Source organism: Gymnodraco acuticeps, unplaced genomic scaffold, assembly GCF_902827175.1.
Source record: "Gymnodraco acuticeps unplaced genomic scaffold, fGymAcu1.1, whole genome shotgun sequence".
NCBI lineage: Eukaryota > Metazoa > Chordata > Actinopteri > Perciformes > Bathydraconidae > Gymnodraco > Gymnodraco acuticeps.
In genome coordinates, this window is record NW_022990792.1 from 148424 (window position 1) to 160257 (window position 11834).

The window sequence follows — 11834 nt, forward strand, 5'->3', positions numbered from 1 at the left end:
GGATAAAAGCTCACAAATGCCATTTATGAGTATCTCATCTACTACTCCTAGAAGAAAACACATTGTTAGACATGATATTCAGGGAAAAAGGAATGTTGGAAATAATGTCTAATATTGAAAATCTTAAACTGGATCAACAAACCATGTTAGTGAACCCTGCTAATAGGAAGCTAAAACATACAGGAGGAATAGCAGTAGCTCTGGCAAAGAGAATAGGTCCTAGCATGCAAGCACAGAGTGATAATATGATAAGGACTATTAAACTGTCAGAAGGCAATGTGGTGATCAGATGACCCACAAATACCGGTTGTTTTGAATGTACTTTTAAGAAAAAACCTATGTGGGAACTATCAGCAGATATCAAACCCCAACAATATCTTCAAAACTAATATGAGGAGGTTTTCGCGAAGCTAAAGCTCAAATACTTTACCAAAATCAATTAAACTATTTGCTCTTGACCCCTTTTTGGAAATGGGATTTTCCGTTACACAACAGAAGACTCAATTCAGGCCTTAAAGAACGCTTTAAAGACAAGTCAATGAGAGTTAAATGTGGTGCTATTTTGCTCATGAATGGAGCTTACACTTTTGGAAAAAAATCTCCTCCTTTCTCTGCTCCTGAGGTGCTGCAGAAAAACGCAGCACACGGGGTCAAAGACAGGCGTGACCTCTGGAGGGGAAGAAAATCTGAGCAGACCACGGAGCGACCCATTAAAAGTTGTATGGCCTCAGCACAGAGGAAGATCTGGAGATTGTAAGGAACTCTCCCAAAGCAAGCTACCCACCCCCACCCAGCACAAGGGGAAGAGTTCCTCTCACCAAAGAACAAATCAACTCTTAACCAAGTCAGATCTAAAATAGACATAGCTCCAGTTGTTAAGAAAAGAGGGAGATTCAAAAAATTATCTTAACACCAGAACAAAAATATCAATATCAAAAACCAAAAGAGTATGTTGAGACCCATTCTCAGCAACTAACAATGCGAGATATGAAGAAAGCTTGAGAAGTTCATCTAGCCACGAATGATTTAGGAGGAGGTGTGGAGATAAGGAACCAGGGTGGTAGAAAATCGGTGTTATTCATGTCCATGACTTGATCAGGAACAGAGGAAAAATCCTCTCCTGAAGAGAAGAATCCTGCACTTGCATTCAGATTCTATCCAGCCCTGAGGGAAATGTCTCAAGGTGCCAGAATGTGCATATACACTCTTTATTTTTCAATATCTGAAGCTACTAAACAAACTGTTCAGGGAGCAAAAACAATGATGAGTAGATGGGGAAAATGGAAGATGATGATGTCTGATCCAGATGTGGAGTGTAAAGGACCTCAGGAAGTAAGCCACAAAGGAAAACAATGACACCTGTACAGGAAACCGCTACTCCACAGATAACACTGTTGACAGATGGGAGTTTGCGAAAAGGTGACCAAGCAGCCACTTGGGCCTTTATAATGAAAACTAATTCAGGTGAAGTACTTTGTAAGTAAAAGGGTGCAATACCAGGTACAGACTGCTGAGGAAAAGGCCATTTGTTGAGGGACTTCTTTTTGCTAAAAAAGGTAGAATAACACACATCCGTATTGTTACTGATAGTGATTATTGTTAAAAAGCGGGTAAAGAAGAGCTTAATAATTGGGAACAAAGGCAGTTCAAAAATGTGAAAGGTGAAACGCTGACACATGCCCATCTATTGAGGGTCTTATTGCAGAGTTAAAGGCAGGCATGTAGAATGGAATCATGTCCGTAGCCATACAGATAAGATATAAATTAACTATCAGGGTAATAGAGAAGTTTTACCTTGCTTAAAGCACGGGACAAGTTAACCACCTGACTGCCATATTCCCTAGAATATGGAAAAAGGGTGGAAGCATTCACGTACCACCTGAAGAAGCTCCTTAGGTTGTGCGTGAATTACACAGCAGTTTAGGCCATGTGGGCCTATTTCAGATGAGGAAATATTGTCTCCACAATAAAATCCTCTTACCAAAACTGCGATTGCACCTACAACACACATGGTCAACATGTCTTCAATGTGTAGAGGTGGATGGGTTTAAGAAAGTTCATCCTGAGCATCTTAAAATAATAGAGGAAGAACCACTAATCAGTTTTAGTGCTGACATAGCAGGTCCTTTTCTGACCTGCACTCCCAGTGGGAATAAGTATTTCCTTGTGACCTTTGATAAATGGAGGGAGTCATAAACATGTTTATCCTCTGACCAGAGCAACTGGAACACAGTGTCTGCTAAAATGGCAGAGCATATCAGTATTTGTCCTAAAACTGAGAGAATAAGAATGGATAATGTCACTCACTTTAAAAATGAGAAAGTTTTTGTCACCCTTGCAGGATAAAGAAATCACACCTATCTGGTCTTTACCATAGAAGTATCAGGCGTTAGAGCAGCCAAAGAGTGGAGTATAAAAAACTGTAAAACAAATTGGGACATTCCAATCAATTTGACAAAGCTGAATATATTCCTATAAGTATGGAAAAGCTACCTAGGGCAAAGGTCAGGTCATATCTAACTATCACACCTTTTCCCTTTAAATTCAGAAATCGTGTATGGGTGACCAGAAAGGGGCAAAGTCCAGAGAAGGGTTAGCTTAAAACTAAATCAGAAGGTTTGGATACAGTGAAGTCAATCTCTGGGAACGTAGTTTCACTCCAGAAGAGAGGACCGGTTCACCCGAGCCAACTGAGTTTAGAATCCAGATAGGAATATGACTGCGGCCTACCCATCCACTGTTGATGCTATCAGTCTCACATCACATGACATGTTTTGCACACACACGTGGCAGTTAATGTGCTTTCTTCCACAGGAGAGGATGGCTTTTTGTGGGATCCTCCCGCAATAAGTTAGAATTTGTCTTGGTAAATTCTGTACCAAGGGATATTCGATAGAGCAAAAGAGGGAATTTAAATCTGAGTAACAAGCAATAGCTCCAATGCAAATGATTTAGCAGTAGAACTGTTAGAATCTATAGTGAATTATGCAAAGAAAGATGGCAAGAGGAAACTCTGTCTATTAGCATATGGATCATTAGAGCTTGAATGGAGAATACCTCAGTATCAAAGAGGAAATGGGAAATAACCTTTATATTATTTTTCTCATTGGTTTTTAACTTTACACTATTAGTTTTCTTTTCAGTTATTTTTAATTATTATACGCCTACACCCTAAAAGAGTATTCATTTAAATTAGATTTTTTTTTGAGCACATCTTCCTCCTTCTTTTTTGCTGGTTCTCACACAGCATGAAGGTGTAGGGCTGTCAGGTCGTTAAACTGATAAGAGTAAATGATGGTCCAGTGCTTTCTGCCGTTAGAGGCCAACTGAGTAAGAGGAGAAACAATCACCTTGCTGTCTATAGAAATTCCAGAGCAATATGGAATACACGACCCCCTTGAGAAAACCCTTGGGGAAATTTTTTAACTGAAACAACTTTTTATGAATCAGAGAAATGATTTATACTTGATTTTAGCACACACAGGTTATCATGAGCGAGTGCCAGCTAAGCTGTTCCACATGCCTCTGGTTCCTCGTTTGTGCTATCATTGTGGGGCCTCATTGACCTTGTCAAAAAGTTATGAGCGATTATTGACGAGGTCTAAAAAATCCATAACAACTGTCGACCGAGTTATCTGGCTTTCGTTTGGAGGTGTCATCCAGGGAGGAACCTCAACCCCTCCATGGTCAGGGTCAAGGATTTACATCAGATAGCAACATGGATTTAGGAGTCTACACCGGAACCACAGATGGGCCCCACTCCTGCAAGTGCCAGGCAGAGTGGGGGTGCGCACAAATCTAGGATCATCATGACTCAGAGGATCAATCATATTCTTGTATAAACCCATAATGAGAATGATTCTTGATGGTTTTTGAATATGTATGTATGCTTACAATTTTAGTTGATGCTGTTTGATTACTTTGCGTTTTAAAAAGAGGGTGTTGAGAGCTTCATAGTATGAAGTGAATACTTAAAACGAAAGTTAGTTATAATCAAATATAATCAATTATATTCTTGTATAACCCACAATGAAAATCCTTCATATTTTAGGTTTTTCTATATTTACAGCATAAACAAAACACCAGTGGTTTGTTAAGTTGAGTGTAAGACCTATAAAATATGTATGCCTTACTCTCTGATAAGAGAGTAGGCAGTTTTTTCCCTCTCCTCTGACAGCAGTTCACAGGGAGAAACACATTGAGGCCTCAAAAAGGATGTTATGTCATAGCCATAGAATATGTCTGGTCATGTCCTTTTTTTTGTACACAAACATGGGAAGGTGTGTCTTATGCCATAGCCAATAGAAGATGTTGGTTGGGAATAGAGGAGGTGTTTTTTGGGGGTTTCGATCCGGTTTTTTGAGCATAAAGAGATTGGTTTTTTGAGAGAGCGCGAGAGAGAGGGGGAAACCCCTGGTATACTCTCTCCCGGTAGGCTCTGGCCCTAAGAGCTGGGTAAATAGCTCTCGGTAAGGTTGCATGGAAGACGTAATTATTACGTACAGGATCTTAGAGATAATCATTTTAGTTAGCCCTGCCTGGAAGACATGAAAATGTATCAGGATTTTAGAACTAATTAGAAAACCTACGCCATCACGAGGAAATTCCTTTTGAATTTCGTCGGAAGACTTTAATGGGAGAAATATGAATTAAGGTTTTAGATAAAAAATATAACCCCAGCATGATATGTTTCGTATGATTATAATGTGTTAAAGAGAGAAGGTAAAAACCCTGTATTAGTTTGGACCTATTTTTCTTCAAATAAACTGATCCCACCTTTTTGGACTGGGACAACTAAAAGGACATCTGTGCTCTCCTCTCCTGCTTCAAAGGTAAGACTGCACCCTGCCACACTCACATTTAGGTAGGACCACACCTCATTCACTGATACCAAAATCCTTCGGGATCCCTTAAACAGATTAAAAAGAGTTGTCTGAATAGAAACAGCAGCTAATTGAACCTGGTTCTTCGGGGAGTTAATAGAGGTGAGATCTTGCTGACCTTGGTGGATCTGAGCCAAGCAGTAAACTTACATAGACTCAATAACTTCGGTCAGGTCAATTAGTAGGTCAGAATAATTTACCGGAATAAATTATCAGGACCTCACCAACTCTAAACATGTCTTAATGCAAACGTTTTGTAAAATGACGCTAGACCAACAACGTGCTGTTGGGCTGTGTGCTCTCTGCAGGACGGTGTCTGTACTCAAAGGTTGTTTATGGTATGAGAGCTTCACTCTGCTTTTGTTGTCCAAACGACGCCAACAGAGCGATACCTCTTCTTTCCAGCAGATGGCATACATGTTACATCATCCAGTTCAACTGTCATCCACATAGTAATGATTCAAAACAGCAATGTGTGAGACATGGCTATTGACTCACAATCTCAACAGAATGTGAAGAGGTTACAGTCTTGCGGTTATGTCCAAGATGTTGTTTTTTGTTGTTGTAAGAGATAATAGGGATTGATGCAGACAATAACCAGAAGATAGTCTGGATAGAGCCTTCAAAGAACCAGAAAGCGTTTTGAAGATTATTAGGGATATAGAAAGGATACACATATTACAAATTATTATATTTTTTGCAGTGTCAACATCTACAAATGTAAAAGTATTCATTTATTAATAAATCATATTTGTTATAATTATGTATTTTTCAATTTGTTCATCACCTTAGTTTTGAAGCTGATAAAGTTGGAGCTATTTTTAATAGCAGTATTGGCTATGCTGCTTGGTAGTTTATTTTTTGTTGAAATACGAAATAATTCACGAGTTGATTTTATTTTTTATAAAAATCAGAATCTGTAAAATAAAATTGTGCCAGAAAAAGACCGGAGGAAAGGCCCGTGCCAAGGCTAAGACCCGCTCCTCCAAGGCCGGGCTCCAGTTCCCCGTTGGCCGTGTCCACAGGCATCTGAGGAAGGGTAACTACGCCCACCGTGTCGGTGCCGGAGCCCCGGTGTACCTGCCCGCTGTGCTGGAGTACCTGACCGCTGAGATCCTGGAGCTGGCTGGAAACGCCGCCCGGGACAACAAGAAGACCCGGATCATCCCCCGCCACCTGCAGCTCGCCGTCCGCAATGACGAGGAGCTGAACAAGCTGCTGGGAGGAGTGACCATCGCTCAGGGAGGCGTGCTGCCCAACATCCAGGCTGTGCTGCTGCCCAAGAAGACCGAGAAGGCTGCCAAGAAGTGAACACCCTGAACCCGCTTCAACAAACACCAAAGGCTCTTTTAAGAGCCACACACTTCTGTCCAGAGAGCTTTCCTTCATCGAACCTGTGCCTCTATTATATAGTGTTGGACAAACACTACTGTTTCATTCAACTATTGCCGTTTCTAAACTTTCTATAGAACTTCCGAACAATCACTAGGGCCTACTTAATGTCCGCCATTATGAGAATACTTTTAATCTACTAAAACAAACACAAATTGACGTTGCTTTTGCTTTTTAGGGTTAATAACCATTTCAAAGCCCTAGACAAGTTGACTTGGTGTGTGTTTGATCAGTGTAACAATATATGAAAATAACACATGTAGCGCAGTATTTATAGAATTTAAAGGGTTGGCGCCAAGAGGAAGACGGTGACCGCCATGGATGTGGTGTACGCTCTGAAGAGGCCGGGACCGAGAACATCAGCTCCAAGTAGACAGACCCACAAGAGCCACTCACTCTACTAAGAGATAACCTTCCTCTACTGTATTGGTCAATATTGTTGTCGAAAGTTAATATATTGAACCGAAAAATATGGTTTTGTTTGTAAATGTTTAGTCCCAATAGTACATATTATTTCAACATAAACTTGCTCAAGCTTAATTTTGTAAACAATTATAAAAAAAGCGCTTAAAATGGTCAAAACTCAAGAAATTGTGTTTATCAAGGATAGTAGTGGTGGTATGAATATGGCTTTCTGTCAACAAAAAACAAGCGCATTTTTGGTCGACAAATACAAAATGGATTCACAAATGCCTGATCAAAAGTTGTAAATGTTAAAGAGATATTCAAAGATCTTTTTTTTATTTGTAAAAATATTTTGCATATTTGCAGATCCGTTTTATATTTGCAAATGTATTCGTGAGTTTGCAAATCTTTTAAATGCATTTGTGGATGCCCCCCCACGCAGTGGCGGTTCTAGACCAATTTGACTGGGGGGGCCAGTTATTTTCTGAGGGGGCCCAATAAATCAATCAATCAATCAATCAATGTTTATTTATATAGCCCAATATCACAAATGTTACATTTGTCTCAGTGGACTTTACAGTTTCGTAAATGCAGGACGAAAAAGACAAAGACAGTATGAAGTAATTGTGCATAAGAAAACAATGCAATACAGTTATTGGTATTTGTTTCAGTACATATTTATTTCAGATACTTATAGTTACAGTTGTTACGCTCTAATGCAGGGCTCTCCTGAGAGAGCTACTTAAAAAAATAAAACAAGTCGGGCGCTACTTTTACTCTTTTTTTATTTTTTTGCAGTGTATATATTTAGCACATTTTAACATTATTATATGCTGACCTTTAACCTTTGTGTGCTGTTTGGGTCTGTGGGACCCGTTTCAGTGTTTACTAAAAGAACATGTATGCAATCTAATTATTTTAACCTGCTTTATTTGGGGGTGGACCTCACCTCCTCTAGGGGGGTCCTCACCTCCTCTAGGGGGATCCTCACATCCTCTAGGGGGGTCCTCACCTCCTCTAGGGGGGTCCGGGGGCATACAACCCCGGAAATTATTATTTTTTAAATGTTGAAGTTAAAAGCATCAATCTGCTGCACTTTGAGCACAACATGAATGTATGGATACAGCTCTCAACTCTCAGATGAAAGGGAGCTGTATGATTTTTAATAATCCAAACATCTTTAGAATATGATCACAACCAATAACAAATCATTTAAACTTGTTTATTCTTATTTTATGTTACCTAGTTAGAATTCTTTCTTTTTATGTATGCATATTTTAGCAATCACTCCCCTTTTAAACTATTGCAAGAACGTGATTGGTCGATATTCATTGTGGGGGGTGGGGGAGGAGGGGTGTTAGATAGATATAGTTTGATATGATTGAGGTTTCGTTTATGCATAGGGTAGATTCTTTTAATTACATTTCCTTTTTTTTGTGTGTATTTTTTACATTTTGGATTTGCTTGGCGAGCTACTTATTGAGGGCTTGTGAGCTACCGGTAGCTCACGATCGACCTTTTGGAGACCCCTGCTCTAATGGGTCTGACTAGAATGACAAATAGCGTTAGTTTAATCAAACCTTGTTTTTTCATTTTCAGGGGGGCCACAGGGGGTTCCAAAGTCAGTGTTAGTAGTCACTGCCCCCCCCCCCCCCTCCCTCCCCCCTAGAACAGCCCCTGCCCCCACGGCCTGTGTCCAGCCGTCCATATCATCCATATGAGTAGCACGGGCCTCTGCCGGCCCGGCCTCGTGCCGGTGCTCTGGCCAGGCCCGGCTCTAGGATGAAATGACTGTTAAATCCGAGGGGGCAATTTTTTTTTTCACAACAACCAAAAACACTGGCAATGTAATGAATTGACACACCAAGCTTTTTTCCTTCTCACTGCTCTACAATCTCTTTGCTTCTTTATTTGTATTCCGGATTGACCCCTCTCGTTCTGTTCTGTTCCTCTGATCTTTAATAACAGATAGTTCATTATTAGATGGCTGAACTTTGGTTAACAGACTAACATTGATTTCCCCAATTTATAAATTGACAGGCTCTGTAATTATACCATAACCTTTTCTCCTCTATCCCTTAACCCGTCTTCCTGTACAGATGTATTTACTTACTTACTATCTACTCTATATCAGGATTACAAATTAATCTGGTTGATTTTTTATTTCCAGGATTGAATGTTCAGACCAAGGCCTAAAACCTGGCATTTCATAACAAAGTGACTAATATATAAACCAAATGTAATATTGGATGAAATACTACACCAAATGGACGGACACAGATTAAACATAAACTCCCCTGGTTTGTCTCTAACTGCCATGAGAAAAATCCAATCAATGTTCCAAAATCCGTCACTAGATGTCGCTCATTGTACCAATACGGTCAGAGCCGACCCGACCTAAGACATAAGCGGCCGCTTAGGGCCCTGCAGCCACTAAGGGCCCCCTAGCAAAACAATTAAAATGATAATAATCTCAGTACACCGTCGCCGTGATAAGTATGTTTAATTAATTTAGTTAATATGCCTAGATCGCCTACTCTCAAAGTCATGTATTATATTATTGAGTCAATAATATAATACATTAACCGTGCTTTACCTGAACCTCATTATGACACTAGAGAGGACGGCAGGATTGTAATTTCCCACGTTCAGTGAATGCAACAGAGGCAAGGCACCAGACCAACCAGAGAGTTGAATGGAAATAAACATCCGTCTTATTGGCTGACAGGTACCTATCCTGTGAGCTGTGACAATATTTAAAATAAACTGTCAGTCGGACTCAGAGTGTTTGAAGATGGACATTTTTTCTTAAAAAATACAACAATTCTCAAGTGGTGGCTCACACAACAACCCCAGAGCCACCACCTGAGCCAGGTGAACAAGGTATGTAAATGTAAGTAAACCAAGTTATGCGAACATGTAAGCAAAGCATAAATTACAGCTACGTTAACGTTACTTTGAATCGCGGGGGTAAGCTAAACCGTTAGCAAGTAGCTATAGCTAGCCAGATATATTAAATAAACACTTTGTCATACAATCTAAATGTAATGTTTTTTAGCGTTACCTGGTGATTTCAAAGAAAGCTCTGGGAAATGTTGACTTACTGTTCGACATGAAGCTAGAAGCTACCTTACAGTACACAGTTGATCCGGAGTCCTGTCAGTTAAAGTGTTTCATAGTTAGCTTAGCTAAGCATCAACCTAGCACTGAAATATATGGATGTTATGTGACAGTATTTCTGAGAAAAAGTCAGCTGAAATGGTGGCATAGTTGCCACTGCTTTACGTGTCGACAGCATGTTTGAACGTATTTGCAGCAGTAAATGTGGCTGTCTGGCCACTGACGTTGCCATAACAACACCTGCATTTAAATGTGCAACCTCTTTTTGTGACAGATTTTTACATGAAAATATAATTCTTCTGATTGATATTCCTATTGACAGCTAGTTTCTATGTGAACATTATGAGATGGACAGCCAGAGAGAATAAATGAAAAACAGTTATGAAATACTATAAGACAAAACAAGAATACAGTTTGAAAGGGGAGTGATTTGAAAAATATCCATAAAGAAAAATCTGCTTAGAGGGAGCATGTCCCCGGATCCCCTTAGAGGAGGTTAGGTCCACGGTGTTTACATGCTTATTTATACAATATGACACACATGCTCATGCTAACATCATAAGACAAAAGTTGGTTCCGTGTTGTGTGTAGTGAGAACGTGCTAGAGTGAGGGGGCCCCAACCCAAAGCTCGCTTAGGGCCCCCAAAAGTCTAGGGCCGGCCCTGAATACGGTTTATATAATACACAACATATTATTATTCTAGTAAAAGGGCTCGCTTTGGCAAAATCCTGATCCATACAGGCCTAACTAATAACAAGTAACCATCATGTGTGGTGCTATCTGTAGATGTCTGTCTTATTTTTTGTCGATTTCATATTGTTTTCACAGAGCTGTGAAAATGAATTTCCCCCTGGGGACAATAAATCTAATCCAAACTAATTTAATATTCAATCCCGTACTTGGCGATTGAGAACATGCATTCGTAATGTACCTCGTTTAAACCACGTTTGTTGTAATACTATGGATTTAGTTGACACTACTAGCCGACTTTCTTTTGTCCAATATTTTGCGGAAGGTACATTGAATTAGAAGAAGAACAAGAAGAAGAAGGAGGAGAAGTAGAGGTAGAAGAAGAAGAAGTAGAGGTAGAAGAAGAAGAAGTAGAGGTAGAAGAAGAAGAAGTAGAGGTAGAAGAAGAAGAAGTAGAGGTAGAAGAAGAAGAAGTAGAGGTACATACTGTATGTGCATCCAGCAACACATGCGTCAGCGACACATCATTGCTCCTGAGCAGCGTCTGTACTCTCAGTTCCCTAGAGAAGTCGAGCTTTACTTTGAATAGACCAACATTGTCGTCCTTTTCATGAGAAACAAGAATGTGTTTCCTGGTGACCAATCATTTGTCCCTGACCCCCTAACCCAGTGATACAGTAATGAAGATGACAACATTCCTATGCTCTTCTCACAGAGGGGAAATATACATCGTTAAAGCAAAGTGGGACAAAGTGGTGGCGCAGTGGATGGAGCCTTGGTCTGGGGGTCACAGGTTCAAACCCCACTTCAGTCAGCATGTCGTTGTGATTGTGTTGTGTGAAAGCGTCTAACATGTAATAATAATAATAATAATATATAGAGACAAAAATAAAATACTCTTAAATAAAAAGGCATGTATTTATCGCATTGATACACATTTTAATCAAATAAGTACATATTAAAACTAAGTAGAAAAAGATAAGTGGCAGTATAGATGAAACGGAGTGTAATATTGTAGTTATATGTATTCATTTATATTGTATAGCGGTAATACATATACAATATACTAAATATGCCTTTTAGTGCTGTCAAAATCTACAGTATATTTATCATATCCTCCTCGGAGAACTTATACTTCAATGCAAATAGTGTTATTTCTTTATTACCTTCCATATTAATCTGTACTTTTCTGTTTGTGTGCTGCTGAAGCAACTGAGTTTGACCCCTCAGGATCAGAAGATATTTATCTATTTTTATTTTATGCCCATAAATGAAAAGATTTATTAAAGGTGGGGTAAGTAATTTTGGAGAAAGCAGCTCGAGTGCGCTAGAATTTGAAAATA

The 11834-nt window shown here is 39.6% G+C and overlaps 1 protein-coding gene across 1 annotated transcript; it reads left to right on the plus strand.

Moving 5' to 3' along the window:
* The first annotated feature begins 1287 nt into the window (after nucleotides 1–1287).
* Nucleotides 1288–6246, plus strand: LOC117557080 (histone H2A-like). The gene is made up of 2 exons (XM_034232761.1): nucleotides 1288–1332; nucleotides 5823–6246. Exons 1-2 carry the CDS (start codon nucleotides 1288–1290, stop codon nucleotides 6192–6194), a joined length of 417 nt encoding a protein of 138 aa, XP_034088652.1. The 3' UTR covers nucleotides 6195–6246.
* Nucleotides 6247–11834: the final 5588 nt, after the last annotated feature.